The sequence below is a fragment of the Gastrolobium bilobum genome, unplaced genomic scaffold (genome assembly GCF_033153095.1).
Source record: "Gastrolobium bilobum isolate Gb01-03AN ecotype WA unplaced genomic scaffold, APGP_CSIRO_Gbil_v1 utg6918, whole genome shotgun sequence".
In the NCBI taxonomy this organism is placed as follows: Eukaryota; Viridiplantae; Streptophyta; class Magnoliopsida; order Fabales; family Fabaceae; genus Gastrolobium; species Gastrolobium bilobum.
Genome location: NW_026897081.1, coordinates 191,794 through 217,362, shown reverse-complemented (window position 1 = coordinate 217,362; position 25,569 = coordinate 191,794). Strand labels below are relative to the sequence as shown.

Below are 25,569 nucleotides of genomic sequence, written 5' to 3'. Positions count from 1 at the left end.
TGAAAATAATTATCGGAGTCAAACTTTTTATGCGTATGCTGCACTGCACACAGTTTTAAAACCCAATCCAAGCCCAGTCGAGAGTTCACTTTCTAGGTTTTTCCCCTTTTCGGTGTTCTCTCTTTCAACTTAGAACTTGAAACTTCATTTTGTTCTGTGTTTTCGCAACAACTCCCACTTCAATCTCGATCCTTCGATTCCAATGGCGTCAAAGTTCGGCTTAGCTGGCGGGATTCCAGAGCGCAGGGTTCGCCCTATATGGGACGCCATTGATTCTCGTCAGTTTAAGAACGCTCTCAAGCACGTTACCACGCTCCTCTCCAAGCACCCTAATTCCCCCTACGCTGTCGTAAGAACCCTAATTCTCACTTCTCACCCTCAATGCATTCATTCATTCATATCATTTCTTTCTCTATTGTCAAATTCAACTTGTTTCGTGTTGTAAATTTTTTCCTATTAGGCTCTCAAAGCTCTCGTTCTGGAACGATTGGGGAAGCCTGATGAAGCTTTCTCTGTTTCCCTCAATGCCAAGGAGCTTCTTTACGCTAATGATTCTATGTTGATGGATGATCTTACTCTCAGTACACTTCAGATTGTTTTTCAGCGATTGGATCATTGTCAGTTTGGTTATCTTGTTTCGTTTTATTTTTAACTTTTTTTTTTTTTGGTTTCTTGTTGCGTTTGATATTGTTATATGCAATGTTTTGAAAACCAAACTGGAGATTGAACTGGCGCGAGCTTTGAGTCGTGGTTTGATTGGTTTAACCGACTAATTCGATGGTTCAATTAGGGTTAAATCGGGTTGAAGCAGCTGGTTGGGTTTGGTTTTTGAATCATTGGTTGTATGTGTGTTTGTTTGTTGTGTGTATTGGTTGTTGACTAAAGTTTGTTTATTTGATCAGTGGAGTTGGCTACCGGCTGTTATGAACATGCCTGTGGTAAATTCCCAAATAATTTGGAACTAATGATGGGGCTTTTTAATTGCTATGTTCGTGAGTACTCTTTTGTGAAGCAACAACAGGTTTGCCTTTTTTGTGTGTGGGTGTGCGTGTATCTCTATGTTTATTATTATTATTTTTATTTTATAACTTCACCCTTTCCTATTTTCTGATTGACAGACAGCTATCAAAATGTACAAGCTTGTTGGAGAAGAAAGGTTTCTTCTTTGGGCAGTTTGTAGCATCCAATTACAGGTTCTCCTCACTTTTTTTGTTTTTTTCCTTCATCAGCAAGTTATCTTGCGTGACATGTATTGAAGAGTTCTAAATATGACTTGAAGTGAAATGTCATGATATAATGGAGAGATACAAGAAAGTAGAGTATATTTAGAACTTCACGGGCACCACTAGAACATTAGTAATATGTTGGTTCTTACTGTTTGTGCTGGCCCATGGTTTAGTATTTTCGTTTTGAATAGTTCATTTTAGAATGAACAATATTCTGATTCTTAGGATTTTTTCATTTATCTTTTTACCCCCTTTCTTTTGGTCAAACTTGTAATTATAAGTGTTAGAGATGAAATATAGAACCATTCATGTGTCTTTACCTAACAACTTAAACTTTCAGTATAGTTGGTTCATAATATGATATTAGAACCTCTATGACCAAGTGGTTTAATGTTTGATCGTTGCTGCCCCTAGTCATCTTTCTCTAATAGAAAATTGAATTTTAGCATAAGCTAGATGGGCTTGTGCATTGTCCATGCTTTAAACCCAAATGACTCTTATGCGAGGGGATGTGTTAAAGATATAATATAAAACTATTCATGTGTTTTTACTTGGTAGCTTAAGCTTATGGGATAGTTCATGACATTAAGAATAAGATATTTATAAATACTAATTGATACCAAGCTTAAGATATGATAGTATTCTTTAGTGCCTAGTAGATGATTGCTCAAACAACATATAACACTAGGAAAGACTTCAAAGGAGTGCACAAACTTTGTAATTTGTGCCAAACATATTTAAGTCAATTAGTCAACACATTTACAAGAAAAGACAATAGTTTTTAGAAAATATTTTATATGCAGCTTGGATTGCTCTCAAGGCCTGTCGGTCACCAGAGCCAAAATCAAAGCTGTTTATGATTGCAGTATCACAACAGTCTAGTCTGGTTTCAGGTTCAAGAAGTTTTGCTCTCATTCATAAAAAATGCTGTATAAGTATATATATGCATATATATGCAAGGCTACAATGTGTTTGGCAAAGAACCTACACAGATACTATTAGGTGCACCTGGATAGCACATAATGTCTAGCTAAATGGGGATTTAATGAGTTGCAAAGATATGGTCTTAAGTTGGGGAATGTTGTAGTTGATATCTGTAACACCCCGTATATATCCGGTAATGTTATCACTATCGTATTAAGCTGCGCTTAATTAAAAATGCGGAATATCTTTTTCTTTTCAATTATGATGTCATTAATCATTACCAACTTGATTACTTAACCATTTTCAAAACATCGCCTTTATGTACATTGCAATAAACAGCTAACTGAAATACCTCATTAATTAGAATAGCATAAGTATGAGTCTCTAGTCACGGAATTACAAAACGTAGACCGGACCATCTAACAGTTTATACAACTCAACTCAAAAGTACTAACAACATAGTGGCATGGACAACTTCCATGCTCACCCCAAATAAGGCAACAAAGTCCACATAAGTCTCAACTCAACAGCAACATAAAGATAATGGCGGAAAACATAAACAGCATCCAATCCAGTCATGCCAGCATAATATGAACAACACTAAACATCAACTAAGCTCTGGCCTCCTGCCGCCAGAGGCATCAGTCCCCATACTACCTGAACCTGAAATAAGCATTCCCCAAACGTGGGGTGAGATCTCTAAACAAGAAATCTCAGTAAGGCAAGGGGTCCTCAAGGATCTTCAACCCCAAGCTCACTTACATGTGCAATATAAGTTCAAAAGCAGTTCATCAATATCATTTCTAAAACAGTGCAATGCAGCAGATAATCATGTCATGTGTGTCAATACTATTCTACTGGCCAAAGAAATGCAGGATTTATATACGCCAAATACCCACACATAGTGCAAGACGCTACTTGCATCCACCCCGGATCACCGTATTGTATGACGCCACATACTCAGGCTTACCGTCAAGATGGAACAACACATGCATATTAAAAGCCATTACACATAAAAGCTCAACAACATTTCAAATATCCAAAGCATGTAACACAGCATGCATATAACCATACCCCCATGGGACATGATAGAATCACAACATGGCTAAACCGAGGACACGAAAGCTTACCTTGCAAGCTAACTATCCAATGCCAAGAGTCCACACAAGCTCAAGGCCCACAAACAGCAAAATCACAATCTGCCCATACCATAATTAATCATCAATAATCATAGCTCAGATTACACAAGTGATTACGTCTTTCTTACTCATTTTAACTCATTACATGCTGTTTATGCAGGAAGTATTCGAATACTCCATGAGTAGTATTCAATACTCCAGCTCTCCAGAAAGTATTCGATTACTTTCACTAAAGTATTCGAATACTCACAAGTATCCGAATACTTTTCCCCCCAGTATCCGAATACCAAACCTCACTGTATTCGAATACCTTCCAGTATTCGAATACTTCTTCAAAGGTATCTGGTATTCCAATACTCCTGCAAGGAGTATTCGATTACCAAGGACAAGTATTCAAATACTTCTCCAACAGAATGCAGAAATTCGAGCCAACTTCTGCATAATGTCAAATTTAAGGATCCAAAAGCGATTGAGAGTCCAATGACTCCTTAAACAGATAACCACCAACATGTTATGAACCCCAAAACACATTCCTTTACTCAAAAGGTTAAAGTTCTTCTTTTTAATTGATTAAACAAGCTTTAGGCCTCAAAATGACACTAATGTGATCATGGCTCACCTCAAGAGCTCTAAACTCCAAAAATGAAGCAGAAAGGAAGCCTCCAATGCAACCCCCAAGGTTCTGACTTCACAAGGCTACGAAAATACACTTCAAGCTTGACCCTTTGTGCCAAAAGGTGGCTTCTTGAAGCTCAAGAAGCCAAGAACAAGGTCACACAACCCAAACCCAAGAAGACAACCCCAAAGGCAGTCACTTCACCTCACCACAGAGGCCACAAACTCAGAATGGTACACTCCACACCCTCCCAAGGCCAACTCATACAAGGCACAAGTGTTTAGATGGAAGAACAACCAAGAAAAGTGGTCTCTTGATGGGATTTTGCCAAGAACAAGGGAAGAGTGGCAATGGAACAGTGCACACACACCCCTGACCAGCCAACACTCACGTAGGGAATAGAATTAACCTAAGGCTTTGAGCCCAAAAGTTATATATATAGTCTCATTAACTCAAACCACACAGTATTAGCAAAAATAGCTACGCTTAGCATTTTAATTCCAAACTCAGAATTTTTAACCTACTCAATTTTACAAGAATTATCATATTTTTCGCAACACCTTTTCGGTACGCGCTTTTCATAGCCAGTACCTGTTTCCGGCACCAGTTCTCATTATTTTAACTTGAAACTCGTTTTACAAGTTCTATATATTATTCTAGTAATTATCATGCACTTATTATAATTTTCCATGACACTTTTTCGGTACGCATTTATACCGACTAGCAGAACCGGTATCTGCACTTTTCGTCAGAAAAGCAACTTTCAGCATTATAACTTAATTACTATAATTATTAGAGCCTCAATATAATTATTAGGGTCAATTATAGAATTATCTCATTAAACTCATAATTAACTGATTAATTTCCTCCTTAATTAACGGCGCGGATTCTTACAATATCGATATTTGATGCTAACATCAAAAATTTTCTGAACCAAACTCTCGAATGCTATAGTGGGATTTATTTGTAACTTGGTTTTCAAACATGCTAGATCTTATGCATCTAGATTCCTTGTGACGTTTTCAGCAATAGTTCTTTGATGTGACATTGTTTCTGTTTTTCTTTTAGATACATTCTATTGACTTATTTTATGGGAATTGGACTCCTGATAGGTACTTTGCGACAATGGAGGAGATAAGCTTTTACTTTTAGCTGAAGGCTTACTTAAAAAACATGTTGCTTCACATAGCTTACACGAGCCTGAAGGTGATCATCTTATTTCTTTCTTGCCTATTATCATTATTTTGATAAAATAAGAAATTCACTAAGATTAAAGAGATATTGGAGGTAAGAGGTCCTCCTGAAAAATACAAACAAAAGAGATGAAAAACTTCAATGAAGCAAAGGTACCCACCCCCTAATGTGCTAGGGAATCTTCTCTAACAAGACCACGACACTAAGTTGAAACCATTGCTCACTTAGAGAGATCTCCTTAAGGATATGATAATTGTTCTCCAACCATATTCACCAAAGCGTAGCATGTACCATACACTGTTACGACCTATATTAGGAAAATAGTTGGGGCATTAATTAGTGGCCCTTGTTAGTGTAATTGTTGTAGTGGCAGTTAAATTTGTTAGTTAGGTGGTTTGGTTGTTCAGAGTAGTTAGTCCCTTGTGTATATAAGGGCAACATTCATTCTGTCATGAACATCTTTGGAATTGAATTGCAGAATTGACTGAGAAGTCTCTCAGTGTGAAGGGGAGTGCCCCTTGTGAAGAGCTTGCTCTTGAATTGTGTCCATGTACTTTTTCCTGTTAATCAATAAAGAATTGTTCTTTCCTTCGTTCTCTTTCCCTTTTCTTCCTCAGCTTTCCCCTATTTCTGTGATTCTTACTTTGCGATAATCTAGAGTCGTAACATACACTGCCACAAATTTTTGTCTTTTTTTCTTCAACAAAAATCATCAAAACTGCTTGTTAGAAGTATTCGAAATAGGTTGATAAGAAGCCCCATATCGATTTATTAGTTCGATATGATTGTTATAGTCGCTCTATATAATAGTCTCTGTTATGTTATTGAAACAAACAGATTTAAGCATTTGCATCTCTGTTCCACTGGTATCATCCTTTGCGACCTTTCTCGTTGCTTTTCTGCTGCCAAGTTCCCTAAAATTTGGAACTCTTTTTTTCCCATAACCTTCTCTTGTCACTTTCTTCAGCTGCATCTCAGACAAATGTATTGGTTGTCATCTGTCACTTCGATGACCCTCCATTGCAAGCAGTCATTGGCTGCCACACTAGAAAAAAATTCTGACAACTTTTTTGGCCGGTGGCCAATGGATTTGAAGCATCTCCTAAGTCGACAGAGCCCTTGCCATCCAACCAGCCATGCGCCCACACTTGACACATCTTCGTGTCGCGTGTCCAAGAAAATGACGGAAAGAGAAAGAAAGTGAAAAGGAACAGGATAGAGAGAGGAAGCGGAAGAAAGGCTCTGAACTTTCTGTATTTCATTCAATGCTCTGATAGTACATAGTTCTGCTATAATATAGAGTCAGAAGATGAGTGACTCAGCAATGAGTCAGTTACAACAACTATAGCCACAATGTAACTGAAACGTAACTGAGTAACAGTAAACTGAAGTTAGTTCAAACAATAAAACTAGCTTGGTAAATGGTAAAGGCAAGCTTATGCACTCTGGTCCTGTCGAATCGTCCCAGTTCCAATCTGGCCTCGTCGGACCTCGTCCCAGACTTGTTTTGATTGGGTCTCCTAAGTTTTCCTGTGGTTGAAGCTTCCAATTGTTGCTTAGCTTTATTTCTTGTAGTATATACTTGCTTGTTGTGATATTTTATCTGGTGGTCATTCTCGCGAAGCCTCTTCCTTAGTTATGCAATATTTTTCAACCAGCTCTTCGGTCTGATGGTCTTTCTAGCCACATTGTTGTGTTAGCCTAGCATCCCTGAGTTGACATTGCAACCATATTTTGTGGAGCCTAAATACATTATTTAGTTAATTTTTCATTTGTAACAAGCTTAAAGCTTTGGTAAGCTTTAACTCGAGAGGAGGGGGGGGGGGGGGGTTAGAAGTATTGGTAATATGCTGATAAGAAGTCTCACATTGTAAAATCAGTCTTTATGTAATTGTTATAGACCATAGTACTCTATATATAGAGCCTCCATTGTGCTATTAAAACACACGGATTTAAATATTTGCATCTCTTTTACTTGTTATTCAACACTGCTGGTCACAAATTCTCCAATGATTCTAAACAAAGAACTCCATAAAGAAACAGCTACATGACAGTGTAAAAATAGATGTGGAACTGGCTCTGAGCTTGCAGCGCACATAACACATATCTTGTGAAATTGGTTCGTTCGGCTTATGAACCTGCAACATTGTCATTGTTATTAATTCTTTTAGAGATAAATGCATGATCCCAAAATTTGAAGGGAAGGGAAGAATGAACCAGAAGTGTAAGTTCCATTTCAACTATTTGACGATGTTTTCTTTCCACCATTCCATTTTTATGATGAGTGTGAGGACAAATAATTCCATTAGAGACAAATTTCATAAAGAAACAGCTACATGACAGTGTAAAAATAGATGTGGAACTGGCTCTGAGCTTGCAGCACACATAACACATATATCTTGTAAAATAGCTTCGTTTGGCCTATGAACCTGAGCCATGTCATTGTTATTAATTCTTTTTGAGATAACTGCATGATCCCAAAATTTGAAGGGAAGGGAAGAATGAAGAAGTATAAGTCCCATTTCAACTATTTGATGATGTTTTCTTTCCACCATTCCATTTTGATGATGAGTGTGAGGACAAATAATTCCATTAGAGACAAATTTCCAAATAAAGGACTTGACCTTAAAGGGGAGCTTTAGTCTTCCAAATAGGTTTATCATGATGGAACAAAATTGTATTCGAAGAATGTGTTAGAAATTGTAAGAAGGATTTGTTGTGATATCCTAGAAGTGTCAAGACCTTTTATTAGACTAGAGGACAAAATAACATAGTAAATAAGACCCAAGAGAGACTCCAACTCAAAGGATTCCCTATCATTTTAAGTTATGAAAAAAGTGAAAATTCCAAGGAAGAGTGGAAATCTTGAGCAGTAAAATTTTTTTTAAATAGAATTGTGCAAGGAAGAAACACAAAATAACACACGGGAAAGACAAACTAAAAGAAAAATCTCCTAGCTAACAAGGGCGGACCTACATTTGTTTTTTTTTTTTTTTGGGAGAGGGGGGGGGGGGGGGGGGGGGGGGGGTTAGGGGTGGCCACCACCCCTAAAATCTGGAAAACAAAATTTATTATGTATAAAAATGACAGTTTGGGTAAGTTAAGATTTGAAGAAGCAGGCAAGAAGAGACATGGAGCTTCTGGAAGCGAGGCTTGAAGCTGGAAGCGGTATTCCAAAGCTATGTTTGGGCCTTTGAGGGATCCTAAAGCTATGAAGGAAAGTGCGCACTGTCTAGCAAAGCACGCCTTGTCTTCTGAGCACAGTCTTCAAATTTTCCAGAATCCTCCGTGCATTTCGCATGTCATTTCTGCAGACATTGAACAGGCCAAGTCCTGTTGAATTTTTACTGTTTAAGTTTTGTCTTTTGGGGTTCTAACCCCAATTATACACTAAAAAAAAGAAGCTAATGAAGCAAAAACTGTAGCTATTCAAGTTTGAACTTGCATATCTATTGTTTTGTCTATCCATTTAATTCTTATTTATGTAATTCTGTTCAAAGTTTTCTAAATCAGCCCTATAAACTACATTGATATGATTATTTTTGCATGTCTGGTATTTTTTGTTATACCAAGTCAATTTTTTGTCTTCCATTTAAATATGGAGCCCAATAACTTTATATTAACCCTAGTTTTCTTAATCTATGTTAAGATGATTGAAATATAGATAACTCAAATATATTAAATACTGGAATATTTTTTTTTATAGATACCTTGGAGGTATCTCTACACAACCTCCTCCAGCCATCTTAACCTCAGAGTACAGCCCTAAGGCTAACTCCTCATTGAAACAGAGGGTGCATTGGACCACTGTCACGGAGGCAAAAAATTATGATACATTTTACAAAAATTATAGCAAAATTTTTTTATGTCTAAAATAATTCTGTAATTTTATTAGGTTCTTCCTAGCAGACATTTTTGCATCCTTAATAGTAACATAAATTTTCATCTCCCGTCATATAATTTTCTGGGTCCGCCACTGCTAGCTAATGACACTTTCTTATCAATTGTGAACAACCATAAGATTTGTGTCATTAAACAAACCATATGTGCGTTGAATTTTCAAAATTGGTGGCAGCTCTTATGGTCTACATTTCAATATTGGAACGGCAAGCTAAGTTTGGGGATGCTTTGGAAATTCTCTCTGGGAAATTGGGATCACTATTGATGATTGAAGTTGATAAGCTACGAATGCAGGTAATCTCAATAGCTTTCTTCCTGTTTATGTACTTCTGTTTAACTTTTGAATTTTGTATGTTATTTGTTTTGAATATTAATTGTCATCCAATTAAATTAAGGGGATATTAGTATCTGGGAGGATGTTGTTAGTGGTTGATGTGATAGAAGTCATAATTAAATAATAAGTAGATTCTAGGGGTAGTTGAAAATGCTCCATTCCATACAGTAGCATACGGATATAATATTTGAAAATTCATGGAAACTCTTTTTCAAACAAAAGGGCATTATTTTGATCTATGGTGCACTACTGAAAATGCATAATTTTTTTCAAGGAGTGTAAAAGATATACCTCACACGTCAGGAGACAAAGCTTTGTTAAATATACATGTTGAAATATATAAAACCATTAATTTAGCCTCACCCAACAGCTTAAGCTTTTGGGTTGATTTGGTTCTTTACATGGTATCAGAGTCTCGGTGTACCGGGTTCGATCCTCACCGCCCCCCACTTTCTTTCTAGTGAAATTTCTTTCTTCGCACAGGTAGGTGGGCCTGTGTATCGTCCACCCTTCAAGCCCAGTGGGCTCTCATGTGAGGGAGCGTGTTGAGATATATAAAACCATTAATTTAGCCTCACCCAACAACTTAAGCTTTTGGGTTGATTTGGTTCTTTACAATACAAAACTACAGAATGTCAGCAGAATTAATCCTGTAAAGCTTGCTGTCCAATTGACCTTGAAGCTTTGAACTTCCAAAGTTGTTTTTTATTTGGAGAAGTGGACAGAAAATAAGAGTATGTTTACAGGAAAGCACACCAGAAGAATCAGTATTTCAGACCCTTTAGTCAATAATAAAAGATAAATTAGGTGAACCATGCAAAAGAAAGCTTTAACTTGCTTTGAGATAGGATTGTTTTCATGGCTTCCTGTGGTTCTCTTGACATGGTTTCTTTCAAGGTTTTTCCTTGTTTGACATGCTGAGGGAGTGAAAAGCTTTTTTTTTTTTTGCTTTAACTTTGTTTTTTGTGTGTTATTCTATCTTCATCCTCACCCTTATATCTTTTCTTTCCTTCTAATATTATTATTCTTTTATAAAAAAATAAAAAGGATATCTGTAGCATTATTCTCATTTTTCTTGTTTGACTTTTGACATCAACCTGTATACTTTGACTTTAAGTTGACAGGGGAGACTTCTGGCTAAGGCAGGTGACTACACTGCTGCTGCTGATATCTTTCACAAAATTCTAGAGTCGTGGTATGCTTTGGATGCTGACTCCTTGTTTAGACATAACATTTCAAAATATTGGATTGTTAACTGGCGGTAGTTGTTTATGCATAAAGTGGTTTTGATAGTATTGTGTATCTCACTAACATGATGTGTGAAAAGCATGCTCAAAATTGAAATTTGGAATAAGCCTTTATGATTATAGCTATTCTAGCTTGTTTTTCATTTTGTAATTCTATTTTTCTTTTATATATGTTAATGTGCTATACTTTTATCTTCACTTGAGTCTTTTCTTGCAAACTTATGGACTGGTAGGTGAATATAGGCCGGGGAATTGCTTAATGCTTATAGTACCGGGGTTTACAAGCCCCAAAGCTTGACTGCTGGCAATGACCTGACCTCTTATTGTGTCATTGTTTTTGAAGCACACATGATTTGTATTTTTTTATTTTATTCATGTTATCTTAATTTTCCACTGTAGCCTAATGAAATTGAAAACTGTGGTGTGCATATCCGTGTTAACTGTTCTTCTACTCTCTGAATTTCAGCTTTTTGTTTGCTTTCAAACTGTCCTGTATTCTTCGGGTGTGCCTTTATTAAGCAATATGTATTAAGGTGCCCTTGAGATCTAGCTTATTACCTAGGTTGCCGCTTAAATATAGCTTCTCCACTCACGTTGATGCAAGATTTCTAATTTCTGTTTTTCCCAATTGAGTTATGACGTGATTTCTAAGTTTTTTTTTTCCCCTGAACTGAACTTAGTTTCTTTGCTCACGTCTTTATTACACTAATACTTCTGGTGCCCACATTTTTCTACTGTTGATGTAGTTTCTTTGTTTGGCAGTCCTGATGACTGGGAGTGTTTCCTTCATTACCTAGGCTGTTTGCTGGAAGATGGCAACATTTGGTGTGATGAGGTTGTTAATGATCCCGTTCATCCCCCAAAAATTGTCAATTGCAAGGTCTCACACTTGACAGATGAACAGGTGAATGTTTAGCATTTGATGGTTTTTATTTATGACATTAATTTATGCTTAGAGGGACCAATTACTATTTGCATAGAATTTGATTCATGTATAAACAACAATTTGAGTGCAGTTTGACAGTCGAATATCAATTGCATCAGCTTTTATACAGAAGTTACAAGCGGATGCTGTTAATAACTTGATAAGGTGTCCATACCTAGCAACTATGGAAATTGAAAAAAGAAAGCATTTCTGTGGGAAGGGGAATGAAGACGACTTAATGGAAGGCATTGTTCAATATTATTGGAGGTACCTTACAACACAAAACTTATCATTCTTGTAATTTCTTATTTTTCTTCTTAATTATCATGCACAGTGTTTTGTGAGGTGGCTGGAATGAAATTTGATATTTGAAATGCTATTGGGGAAAAATCGTGATGGAATTTAATATCTAGGTTTATGTGCTCTCCGATTTAGTGATTGTTGTCCTGCAGTATATGGGTCCTTGTTCTGTAGTTATTTGACCATATTAGTTTTATGCTGTGTGCTGAGATGTTTGAATTCTGTTCGAATTTTCTAGTAGGCAGTAACATTTGATTTGCAACTCTGGGTTGGCTAGCTGTATAATTTATTTATTTATTAGATAAATGTTCCTTTCATATTTAAATTGGGCATGTAAAGTGTTACTTTGCAATTCTTTGATTAAGAACTCTGTTTGATGTTAATAGGTTTGGTCACTTGGCCTGCTTTACTTCTGATGTTGAGGTGTTTGTTGAAGTTTTCACTCCTGTTAAGAAGGCTGAGCTCTTGGAGAAATTGATGAAAAACAGCGATGCTTTATCAACTACACCAACCAGGACACTTGGGCTGTCTATAAGCCTTTTCAAAATTAAACAAATATTGCTAGGGGACATGCTCAAGTCTTCTGAAAATGGTGGGTCTCATACTGTTGCATATTAATGTGCATTAATACCTTATTTACTTATTCTCCTAGAAATTTCTATGTTCTGCCTTATTAGAGATGTAAACCGTGCCTGAACCCTCCCCTTATAGATTAATCTTTTACGAAAGTTAGTCTTTGACATATTAGTATTAGATTTTCTATAACCAAATGTCTGTAATTCGATCCTTTCTGCCACCATTTCTTTATTTAAATTTGAATAGTTTAATTATGATTTCAGTACAAGTTTGAGTGGGCATGTGCTTGATCCACAAGCCCATAGGGTTTTATTTTTTTTCACGAATGCTTATAGGAGAAATTGGTGTTTGATGCACCTGACTCTTAACAGATCTAATGTATTTTTTAAGATATAAAACAAAGAATAGATATTATTAGTTCAATACACCTCCAAGCTTGTTTATATTTTGGATTAAATCGTAATATTTCATATTCATTGATTTCACCCCTTTGATGGTTGGTGCAATATTTTTTATTTCTATTACCTTTATGGCCCTTTCTTTAAATGTATTTCCAATTATTTTATTTGGATCTGTTTTTTCTTTTCTTTTTTTCTTTTCCTTTGGAGAGGGGAGAAACAAACTTCTCCAGATTTGAGCTTGTTGCTTGTAGGTCATAGCCTTAGCTCTCATATTGAGTGTTAATGTAATTAATGCAAGCTCATCTGAACTTGTCCCAGATCTTAAGGTCTCTTGTGTTCAAATGTTTGAAATGTTTTGCAAAAACCTCCCACTTTCAAAAGACTTGGATCCACAGGAGGGCATGCATGGTGAAGAGTTGCTTTCAATGACATGTAATCTTTTGATTCAGGTATGCGGTATTATATTTTATGTATTTCTTTTGTATTGCACATTGATAAAAAATCTTTTGAAGATATTCTACTCTTCTTGTTATAGTTTTAATTTTTTTTTCCTCTTGACATATGAATCTACAAGTTTTTGATAGGTATTCTTGTTATGTTGGAGTGGATTATCTACATGTCTTTATTTTTAAGGGGCACGAGGAAACATGCAAAGAGATATAAATGTTACTTGAGAGGGTTTTCAGTGGAGAATATGCAGAGAGATTGGCATGATTTGCTTATTTGATGTGTCAAATTCATTTTTTGACTGTTTATTTGACAATTTTGGCTATGGCTTCTGTATTTTTTGTTTTCTTAAAAAAATGTGGATATCCTATACTTTGCTCATGTGCTTCACTATTTTTCATCTCTATTTCTCTAATAATATTTCTTATAGGAAAAAAACAATTATGGCTTTTTTGTGCTCAACTTTTTTGTTTTTGTTTTGTTAACATAGAACTTGGTTTTAAGAGTTCACCATATTGTATTGTATTTCTGTTAATGCTGCTCCTGGAAAATGTATTGATGGAATGCTTCTTATTTTGTGCATTTTATTTGAAATTAAAATAAAAACTGGTTAGTCTTTTATTCCCCCCAGTAGGTTGTTTTATCTAAAGAAAAGAATGTAACTCAGTGGATAGGACAATTTAACAATTGGAATTTGTTTTTTGTCAATTAATTTTAAAACCAAACTAGAGTTTCTGTTACCTCAAAATTTTAGTTCTTCATTCTGCTTTGGAATTGTGTATGCTTCCCACATGCTACGTGTGTAACATAGCTAAACATTGTTGTGTTTTGGAAATGTGCACAGTTAATCTTTAACATTCCAAAATTTGTACAATGTTCTGACCACTGTTAATGTCTTGATATTATTGGTGTAGTTATTCTGGCGTACTAAGAATGTTGGCTATTTGGTAGAGGCAATTATGGTCTTGGAGTTCGGCTTGGCAATACGAAGGTCAGGGATAATTAGTTTCCATTATATTTTGAAATCTCCCATGAAAATGCGTTGAGTTGAGGAAGCATTTCATTGGAGTTGTTTAGGTTGCTATCATTTGATACATCTGGTCAATGCTTTTTGTGTCTTAAACGTTGTATATATTTGTATTATATAAGCTATTTGTGAACAATCACGTTTAATAATCTTCTTAATGACAATAGCAACTTTATCATAAGATAAAAGTGTGAAAAAACTTGTAATAGTTCAACTGTATAATTCTCAATTGAAATTACATTTCTAGAATTTGTCTCAAATTTCTGTTACTGTTTTGAGTATATTTTTTAATTAGATAAGTTTATGTGAATTACGATTTTCTCATTTATATTATTTCTTGTATTAGAAGGATTTGGGATTATCACTGTACAGGTTAGCTGTAGTATATGGTGGCTTTTGACTAGTGAACCAATGGATGTTGCAATTTCCAATTGTACAGTGGATTGTTGACTTTCTTTGCCTTATTTATGTTACCGTAGAGAAGGGTAAACAATGTGAAGCTTTTGAATGTCTTTTTTTATTACTCCATGTCTTCCTTCTCATTTTTGTACTTCATGCTACTATTGCCACCAGTATAGTATATGAACTAAAAATATATTTTATTAATCTTAAATGAATTTTTACATTTTAGTTATTTGGTGGAGACAATGTTATTGAAGTCTCTATTCTTGACGTGTAGTGCATATGTCTTTTTCAAGGATGATGAGGGTGTGTTCTTGTTTTGATTACTTTTGATGTTGATTCCATATTGTATCTATACTACTGGCTTTGGAGCATTAGATGGTTTGCTTCAAACCAGCTAACTTTGATCTAAATACTTATGGTGCTATTGTGAAACGATTTTTTTCTTCTTTGAAATAACTTACGCATCCATCTTGTCTTTAGCAGATATGTGTCGCAGTACAAAATCGCGCTGTTGCACTTGTATTGCCACTGTGGTGCTCTTTCAGTAGCACATGAATGGTAAGGCAGTTCTGTTCATTTTTTGACATCATTTCATAAAACGTCATCATAATGTCTATCACATGCTGATTATTGGTTTATGTCTTTTTGCTCGTTACACAATGCGATTAAAGGCTTTTTTTTTCCTTCAGGTATAAATCATTGGATGTCAAGAATATCTTGATGGAAAGTGTTTTGCACCACATTTTGCCTCAGATGTTGGTATCTCCACTTTGGACTGAATCAAACAGTCTTCTAAAGGATTATTTGAAGTTTATGGATGACCACTTCAGAGAATCTGCAGATTTAACATTTCTTGCATATCGCCATAGAAATTACTCAAAGGTATGTATACTTGAGCTTTTATTGTTTCTAAAGACTTTCCCTTTGAAGTAAATTATATGAGCATTAGGATGCATAAATTTGAAATTGCATGCCTATTTTGTTTTAAAGATTTCTTCATTCATAAGGAGATTATAAATCCCCCTCCACCCTCCTCCCCAAAAGAAATAAAATAAAACATAACCCTGATAATTGAGATTGAATCCTACATAATATTTGGTTTGGTTTGAAGTTTTTGCATAATGAATGCAAGGCTGGACACAGTTTTGTGAGAATTATAAGGTTGGACACGTTCCTTTTGTCAAAAACATAAATAGAATTTTTTGTTTGATTAATTGATCACTGCTAAAACATAGTTTTGTGAGGTTTGACCATGTTTAGTTGTATTCTTGGTGGTGTGCCATAGATACTCAAAACATGAGCAGTGCATTTATTCATTTGGTGCATAGTTTGGTTGAGATGGTACTGCACATGTAACATAAAAGAAATAGACTTGCAAGAAAATCATTTATTCATGTCAGTTCTAATGTAATGTTGAAAGCACCTTGTCCATGTTTTAATTGATTCAACTGAGGCATAAATTTACGTTGTATTCCAGGTAATTGAATTTGTCCAGTTTAAAGATAGATTACAGCACTCAAGTCAGTATCTAATGGCGCGAGTTGAAACACCCATGCTACAGTTAAAGCAAAATGCTGATAACATTGAAGAAGAAGAGGTGATTCATGTCTTGAAACTTCAGTATAGGTAAATCACCTCTCTTAATAAATGTGATGGTAGGTTTAACGAGTGTTTATTTTCTTAGGGCATCCTTCAAAGCTTGAAATGTGGGATTCACTTCCATGAGCTATCTAATGAGATTGGGTCAAAGTCTTTGACCTTCAATGAAGACTTGCAGACACGGCCCTGGTGGACGCCAACTTCAGAGAAAAATTACCTTTTAGGTTACTTTTTCAATCATATTTCTAGTTTAGAAGAATACATCTTTGTATTCTTGAAACTATTTAGGATCAATATATTAAAATAATACAAATCCTCAAAGTATATGTAAGTTAAAATAAATATCAAATTATCTTTTTACCGTAAAGCAAAGTAAGTGAAAGAATGTGGTACTGCCGTGTATGTTGCTTACAAATCATTTAACTTAGTAGCTTAAGTTGTTTCTTAATATTGTTCCCTCAAGTAATAGTCCTTTGGGCTTGTAGGGAGGTCAAAGCCCAGGGCCACCACTATCGGGTCATGTAATTGGTTCTCATTATGCAAAGAGGGTAAAAATTATAAAATGTTGGATTGCTTGTGCAGCAAAGCTCTTGTGCCTCTTGCCAGATCAAGTATTGAGATAAACATACAGATTACAGACAAAGCGCATGCACTAAGCAATGCAGCAATCATTGCCCATATCTTTACATAACCATATTTCTAACGCACAATCCAGGAGTTTTTAGTAAGTGTCTGATGAACTGTTTCAATTATAGTAATTGGACAGACTGGATGGGAATGGGATTGGTTTGTTTTGATGGATGGATGGGTTTGTAAATATCCAAATAAATTTGAAAATTATTGGACATGGCGTCTGTTAGAAATGTTAGAAATAATATTAGTCTATTATTATTAGATTAGTCTAGATTGTGGGCTTAGCCCATTAGGTCTTTTAGTCTCTATAAATAGAGAGCCTTCTTGTACAGTTATACACACTTGAATATACAATAATATTCAGATTCAACTTGGTATCAGAGCTCTCGATCCGAGGGCTCTGCTTCCACATATATATCTTTTCCTTTCTTATTTACTGCCGTGCATCATACCGGCAAATCTTGTTACGGCCGTGCATCATACCGGAAACCTTTTTCAACCCTCCGAACATTGTTAGACCCTTTTTCGATCTCAGATCGTCATCTTCCTTCATTATTTGACCGGAAAACACTGTTCACATCGCCAGAAACACTGTTCCGTCACTGTTCATCATTGTTCCGACCACCTTTCCGGCGAGAAACCACGCGATCAGGCTCCCCTCACGCCGGCGACCGTTTCTGTCCAAGACCCGTCCAAAACGGCCGCGGCAGGCCCCACCACAGCTGTCTGCGCGTGGGCCTCACGAGCCACCTCTCTCGGCGCGTGTACACTGTTCCGGCCACCTTTTTCGGCCGAACCAAGGCAGACAGGCTCGCCTCTGCCTCCTCCTTCCAAATCCGGTGTCCGTTCGTTGTGGGTCTCTTCCGTTCAGGGGTTTCCAGTGCAAAAGTTGCTACTTTGTTGCCTTTTCGCGTGACTTTTACCGTTTTTTTTTTTTTTGGTCGTTTGATTGCTGTTTCTGATGGAAGGAACCGGTAAACATCCTTCCGGCATCATTTCAAGTGCTATTCCATCTATCACAACTCTGAAATTGACCGGATCTGCCACTTACAAGACCTGGTCTACCTCCGTTAAGATCTGGTTTACCGGTCAGGGCCATGACAAACATCTCACCACTAAGACGATTGATATTTCCAAAGATCATACGTCTGACTGGGAGAAAGTTGATGCTCAGCTCCTCAGTATTCTTTGGCAATCCATTGATTCATCTCTTATCAATATTTTCATTCCCTTTGAGACCTGCTATGATGTGTGGATGGAAGCCAAAAACCTCTACACCAATGATATTCAGCAACTTTATTCCATTGTCTCCCAGATGATGGATTTGCGCAAATCACCCGAAGCTCGTATGGAAGTTTATGTTGGTAAGATTCGTTCTTTGATGCAGGAATTTTTTGCTATGTTACCTCATGCTGCGGATGCTACAGTGTACAGGACGCAAGTGGAGCGTCTCTTTACGGTTGTGACTCTCTCTGGTCTCCCTGACGGATTAGAAAGTGTTCGTGAGAACATTCTAACCAGTACTGAGATTCCCAGCATATCCCAGACCTTTCAGCGCCTTCTGAATCTTCAAGATAAGGTGGCCCCCGCACACGTGCCAGCTACTGACCCTACTGCCCTCTTGTCTGATTCTGCTGCTTTAATCTCTCGTGGTAATTGGAACAATGGTGGACGCGGTAGTGGTCGTGGCCGCGGACAAGGCGGTCGCGGGCCCATGACATCATATGGCCCAGGCGGGCACGAACAGACGACGTCATATGGACAGGGTGGTCGAGGACCAAGGCCTCGGTGTAATTATTGCCAAAATCTGGGCCACATTGAAGAATGTTGCTACAGAAAGTACCCTCACTTGAAGCCACCACATATGAACTTTGCTCAAACAAATGTTGTGCCGCCCTCTACCGGATCAGTGACTATTTCCGCTGCAGACTATGAGGCCCTTCTCCAGAAGAGTTCTTCTCAGCCACCTGCTCCAGATACTGGTAATCATGTTGCTTGTTTTTCTCAATCGTCTCTTGGACCCTGGATAATAGACTCAGGTGCTACTGATCATCTTTGTGGTAATAAGGATCTCTTTACTTCCCTTACCTTTTCTAATAATCTTCCCTCTGTTACTCTTGCTGATGGCACCAAGGCTCCTGCTCGTGGCATTGGGCAAGCCAAACCAACTCCCTTCTTGACTTTAACCTCTGTTTATTACATCCCTGGCATTCCTTTAAATTTAATTTCTATTAGTCAATTGACCCATTCTCTTTCTTGCTCTATCACCTTTTCTAAACAGTTTTTTTCTATGCAGGATCCAAGTACGGGGAAGACGATTGGAGCGGGCAGTGAGTCACGAGGTCTCTACTATCTGCATGCACCCTCTGCTCCAGTTGCATGCTCTCTCACAGAGTCTCCTGAGCTTCTCCATAGCCGTTTGGGTCATCCAAGTCTCTCGAAGCTTCAGCATATGGTTCCTTTTTTGTCAGGTCTTAAGTCTTTGAATTGTCAGTTTTGTCAGCAGGGAAAGCATACTCGCTCTTCCTTTGCTAGTAGAGTCAATAAGAGAGTTGTTGCTCCCTTTTCTATTGTTCATTCTGATATTTGGGGTCCGAGTCGGACTATGTCAGTTTTGGGTTTTCAGTATTTTGTAACCTTTATTGATGATTTCTCCCGTTGCACTTGGGTTTATTTAATGAAAAATCGTTCTGAGTTATTTTCAATTTATCAAAAGTTTTGTGCAGAAATAAAAACTCAATTTGGTGCTTCTATTCAAATCTTGCGCAGTAATAATGCAAAAGAGTATGTGTCTCTTGAATTTTCTAAATTTCTGGATACACATGGGACGATACACCAGACTACCTGTCCCCACACTCCACAACAAAATGGAGTCGCTGAACGTAAAAATAGACATCTAGTTGAAACTGCACGTAACCTTCTCATTCATATGAACGTCTCATTCCGTTTTTGGGCAGATGCTATTATCACCTCGTGTTTCCTTATCAACCGCATGCCCTCTTCTGTGCTAAATAATGATGTTTCCCACAGTATTTTGTTTTCCGGAGCACCTTCTTATCCTCTGCCTTTATATATTTTTGGCTGTACTTGTTTTGTTCATGATCTTACTCCAGGTAAAGACAAGTTGACATCCAAGGCCTTCAAATGTATTTTCCTTGGGTATACACGTTTTCAAAAAGGGTATCGTTGCTATTCTCCTGATCTCAAGCTTTATATCGTTTCTGCTGATGTCACTTTCCTTGATCAACAGCCTTTTCACTCTACTCCGTCTCCAGTGTCACAGGTTGATCAGGTCCTTCCTGTTCCTTTTCTTGACTTGTCTTTACCAGCTGCAGGTGACCCTATTCCAGAGGAGCAACCCATTACCTCCATACCTGCAGATCGTCCTCTCCTCACATACCAGCGTCGTCAGCCTGCACCTCCTCCGACTTTGCCTCTTGATGACTCATCGCCCTTTCCCGTTGGCTCTTCTCCTCTGGATCCTCCATCAGAGACTCCTCCCATTGCCCTTCAGAAAGGTATTCGATCCACTCGAAATCCTCATCCCCTTTATTCTTTCTTGAGTTATGACAGACTTTCTTCACAACATTTTACTTTTATTTCTAGTCTCTCTTATGTTTCCATCCCTAAAACCACAGGTGAAACACTATCTCATCCAGGGTGGCGCCAGGCGATGCTTGATGAAATGCAGGCACTTCACTCCAATGGCACTTGGGGTCTTGTTCGTGCTCCTCCCGGGAAATCTGTTGTTGGTTGTCGATGGGTGTTCACAGTTAAAGTTGGTCCTGATTGCACTGTTGATCGCCTTAAAGCTCGCTTAGTGGCCAAGGGATACACACAGATCTTTGGTCTTGATTATGGGGATACCTTTTCTCCTGTTGCTAAGATGGCTTCTGTTCGTCTGTTTCTTGCCCTTGCCGCCATTCATCACTGGCCCCATCTCCAACTTGATATTAAGAATACTTTTCTACATGGTGACTTGCAGGAGGAAGTTTATATGGAGCAACCACCAAGTTTTGTTGCTCAGGGGGAGAGTTCTGGAATGGTATGTAAACTTCGGAAATCTTTATATGGCCTGAAGCAATTTCCTCGGGCCTGGTTTAGCCGCTTTAGTTCAGTTGTTGAATCCTTTGGCTTAATCAGAAGCAAAGCCGATCATTCTGTCTTCTACCGGCATAGCTCTTCTGGCCAGTGCATTTATCTCCTGGTCTATGTTGATGACATTATCATTACATGCAGCGATCAGACCGGGATTGATCAGTTGAAAGAGCATTTATTCAATCAATTTCAGACCAAAGATCTTGGCAGACTTCGATATTTCTTGGGGATCGAAGTTGCACAGTCTAGGCGGGGCATTTCCATCTGTCAGAGGAAGTATGCACTGGATATCCTAAATGAGACTAGCATGTTAGGCTGTAAACCCATTGATACACCTATGGACCCCAATGTTAAGCTATTACCAGGGCAGGGGGAGCCACTGCCAGATCCTAGTCGCTACCGCCGACTAGTTGGAAAATTGAATTATCTTACTGTGACAAGGCCAGATATCTCCTTCACAGTGAGTGTTGCAAGTCAATTTCTTGATTCTCCCTGTGACTCCCATTGGGATGCAGTTATTAGAATTCTCCGATATATTAAAAAGGCGCCAGGAAGAGGTTTATTATACACAAATAAAGGGAGTTCAGAGATCTCTAGTTATTCAAATGCTGACTGGGCAGGTTCTCCTTCAGATAGACGATCCACCTCAGGGTATTGTGTTCTCTTTGGAGGAAATTTGATCTCTTGGAATTGTAAGAAGCAAACTGTGGTCGTCAGATCCAGTGCAGAGGCAGAATATCGGGCAATGGCAAATGCAACCTGTTAGCTCATCTGGCTGAGACAATTGCTTAAGGAACTCCATCTCTGTGAACAACGGCCTATGAAGCTCATTTGTGACAATCAAGCCGCTTTGCATATATCCTCTAACCCAGTCTTTCATGAGAGGACCAAGCATATAGAAATTGACTGTCATTTTGTTAGAGAAAAGATCCAGTCAAGGGAGATCGAGACAGCATTTGTCAATTCCAATGATCAACTTGCGGATTCACTAAAGCTCTTAGAGGTCCCCGAATAGATCATATTTGTAACAAGCTGGGAGCTTTTGATATATACGCACCAGCTTGAGGGGGAGTGTTAGAAATGTTAGAAATAATATTAGTCTATTATTATTAGATTAGTCTAGATTGTGGGCTTAGCCCATTAGGTCTTTTAGTCTCTATAAATAGAGAGCCTTCTTATACAGTTATACACACTTGAATATACAATAATATTCAGATTCAACTGCATCCTTATAACTAGTGGGAATCAGAAATGTATTTTTTGTATATAACTGACATCGATGGATGGATGGATGGGTTTGTAAAATTCCAAATAAGTTTGGAAATAATTGGACGTGGCATCCTTGTAACTAGAGGGAATCAGAAATGTATTTTTTGTATAACTGACAGTGTAGTTCTAAGTCTCGTGGTTCAGACTTATGATTATAATCTGGTATTATATTCCGATGTATCTTGTCTTTGTTGATTACTATATGAACTTAGTGGATAGTTGACTTCTGTTTCAGGGCCATTTGAAGGGATTTCTTATTGCCCTAGAGGTATTTTGGTAGGTCAATTCTGTCCTCGATGATTTGTGGCTGGTGAATTTATGCTTGCTTCAGTAAAAACTAAACTATTTTTTTTTTTATAAAATTAAAATTCCTCCCTTTATTCCTTGGTTTGTCAATGGACGTAGACCAAAGAGAGGGAGACAGGTTTAAAGAGAGACATCGAGAAGAAATCCCTACTTCCACGGATGATCTATCTTTCTATTCGAAGTGCTTCAGCATCCATCAAGGAGCATGTTGAGGTCAATGGTTCTGTTACGCCAGACATCTCTTCAGAGCTGAAATCTTTACTGGAGCGCTATGCACAATTTTTGGGCTTTTCTCTCAGTGAAGCAATAGAAGTGGTCATGGGTTTCTCTAATGGTGAAAGATCTTCTGTGGTATGATTGCATAAATTTTTATGCTACTATTGTTAACATATATTGAGATGAATGAAACTGAGACTAAGTAGGATTGCTTTAATGTTTTAGCATGTTATACTCTCACAAACACTTTAGTTGATTATTTTTCCAACGGGGTGCTAAATTGTCTGTGCCATGATCTAGATATTTCTGAACTTAGAAATGAAATGGGAAGACATTCTTTGTACTAATATGCTCAATGATACTTGCACCCTAAATGTGGTGGTGTAGAAAATTGTGATGTACTAGAAATGAATTTACCGAAAAAATTGTAGGGTTTTTTTATATAAATGGAGGAGAAAAGATGGAGAGAATAATAAAGACTGAATATTATGTTATGGAGACGCTTGTTATATGGTTGCTGTTAGATATGATATAAATATGTATATAATATAAACCGGGTTACAAAACTTTCACCATGGTTAGAGATACAATATAAAATGATGTTAGAGATGTAATATAAACATGGAAAACGGTGCTACTTTGGAAAGTTCAACCACATATCGCATTCCTCACGATCATATCTATATTAATCCTGCCATCAAATCCCTTCATCCTCTATGCAGGTATGTTATGTGACTTTTCATTTCACATTATGTAGTTGATCCGATGACTGTAGAGCTTTGATTTCATCTGGTGATATGACTTGAGCATTGGGGTCTCTGCAGACTATTCATCAGCGGAGCACACAACGGAGAACCACCATTGAGGAAGACTCGAGATAAATATTATGATAACTTGTTCAGGATGGTTCTGTCTCAAAATCCAGAGAATTTTGGATCCAACGCTCATTCCACCAGATGAAGTGAAAGCGCTACAGGCAATATTAGATAAACTAAGAATGTGAATTGAAAACTGACAAAACATTCCTGTATAGAGGATGAAGATTTTAATGGAAAGATTAATATAGATGTCCGTGAGGAATGTCACATGCGATTGCACTTTAAAGTAGCATTGTTTAACCTGTTTATATTAAATTCCTAACAGTTACAACTAGGAAATTGATCCTTATATTCAAAAAATTGTTGCAGGTTTCTGACTCCAACTTGATAGACTGGTTGAATTTCATTGTATTCTTAAATGCATGGAGCCTGAGTTCCCATGAACTTGTGCAGCCAGATAGAAATGGATGTAAGCCTCATATTTGGAATATCTTAGATACTTTGCTGGAGAAGTATGTTTTAGAGAAGGTTAGGTCCATAGAGCCCCAGCTCTGCTCTCCTCGGTGCGACATTCAACTTTTGATGCAGTTAGTTACAGAACCTTTGGCGTGGCATGGACTAGTAATCCAGTCTTGTCTCAGATCCTGTCTTCCATCTAGTAAAAAGAAAAAGAAAAGTGGATCAGGTTATCAGTCTAGCTCAAATCTGGCTCATGCAATCACAGATTCTGTCCAGCGTTTATCTCATGTGTTAGAGGATGTTATGAAATGGATAAGTGGATGGAGCAGAAGACCTGAAGATGAGAATTTGGAAGACATTCTTTTTCTTCTCCGGAAAGATGAGCATAATGATGGGCCCGGGCAGGTCTTTCACATTATCGAAACATTTATTTCCTCTATGAATGATGTGGAACTTGGTGATCGTATATCCCAATCACTTAAGTCTTGGAGTCCTACTGATGTCGCCAGGAAAATAATGACTGGAAAGCACAAAGTATTGATGGAATTCTCTGCCATCTGTGAGTCAAAATTGAAGTTATTCAAGTCTATGAAACAGCAGGTATCTCAACTGTGATGAAACATCATTCACTGGTGCTGAATAGTTATCATAGCTTGTCAAGCGGCTATTTAATTGCAGTCCAAGGCTAGGGATTGAGAAAATGTGCATCAGTTCTGCTGTGATTGTCGCTAGCTTCATCTACAGAATACCAAGTCAAAAACTTCTGGGGAACAGTTATCATGGTTTGCGGCTAACTTGTTTCTGGCTCAAGTTTTTATTGGTCATTTCCTGTAAAAATTTTCTGAAGAGTGTACTTTAAACATTTTTCTTCACTTTTTGAGCGGTTGCCGGATCTTTTCAGAATTGTAGCTGTTTGTCCGAGCAATTTTTTTGGCAATGTACTATTGGTTTATTGTTTTGAATGAAAAAATATTTTTTTGAAATATCCAGATTAGATCTTTCGTTATCATTCCAAAACCCTAATTTTGGTTATTTTTGGTTAGCCTATTTATATTAAGGGAAAACCAAAAGTCATGTTACAGGAAACTTTGTTTTCTTTCTGCACTCACATCATTCTCCGTGCAATGTTTTTTTATTTAATTTTTTTTCTATTATTTAGCGGGCCCCACAAAAACAGGTCTCAGTGACATGATATACCATATTCCTGTTACAGGATATTAGCAAAACCCTTATATTAATACTTAAAATATGGTTTGTTATTTGCACAAATTTTATCCTCACAAACCCTTGCAGGCTCTCGGGGTGATTTATTTGAACTATTAGATAAAGTTGCAGTGGGACCAAGCTGTGTCCAATGTCTTGCATGAGAGTTTGTGAAGAATTTATTTTTGCAATTATCATTTACCGTCCTTAATTGTATTTAATTAAGTTCATGCAATGTGTTGCTAATTAATGCGGTCCAAAAAGAGTTTTTGTGCTTTAGAAGCTATCTCCAGCAATTTTGTTAAAA

The 25,569-nt window shown here is 37.3% G+C and overlaps 1 protein-coding gene across 1 annotated transcript; it reads left to right on the top strand.

The window, feature by feature from the left end:
• The first annotated feature begins 28 nt into the window (after positions 1–28).
• LOC133303966 (N-terminal acetyltransferase B complex auxiliary subunit NAA25) lies at positions 29–25,041 on the top strand. Its single transcript, XM_061503936.1, has 19 exons — positions 29–349; positions 461–617; positions 903–1,021; positions 1,119–1,193; positions 5,018–5,111; positions 9,175–9,293; positions 10,458–10,528; positions 11,343–11,484; positions 11,597–11,772; positions 12,192–12,397; positions 13,101–13,231; positions 14,144–14,220; positions 15,145–15,219; positions 15,351–15,543; positions 16,139–16,258; positions 16,346–16,484; positions 22,496–22,536; positions 22,666–22,917; positions 23,970–25,041. Exons 1-19 carry the CDS (start codon positions 203–205, stop codon positions 24,672–24,674), a joined length of 3,039 nt encoding a protein of 1,012 aa, XP_061359920.1. The 5' UTR covers positions 29–202; the 3' UTR covers positions 24,675–25,041.
• Positions 25,042–25,569: the final 528 nt, after the last annotated feature.

Bases quoted from the DNA above. Each gene is read 5' to 3' on its own strand.
- LOC133303966 (XM_061503936.1), top strand. From the start codon at position 203: ATGGCGTCAAAGTTCGGCTTAGCTGGCGGGATTCCAGAGCGCAGGGTT. The intron at 618-902 runs GTCAGTTTGGTT...TTATTTGATCAG, and splicing joins TTTTCAGCGATTGGATCATT to TGGAGTTGGCTACCGGCTGT. The intron at 22,537-22,665 runs GTAGGTCAATTC...CAATGGACGTAG, and splicing joins ATTGCCCTAGAGGTATTTTG to ACCAAAGAGAGGGAGACAGG.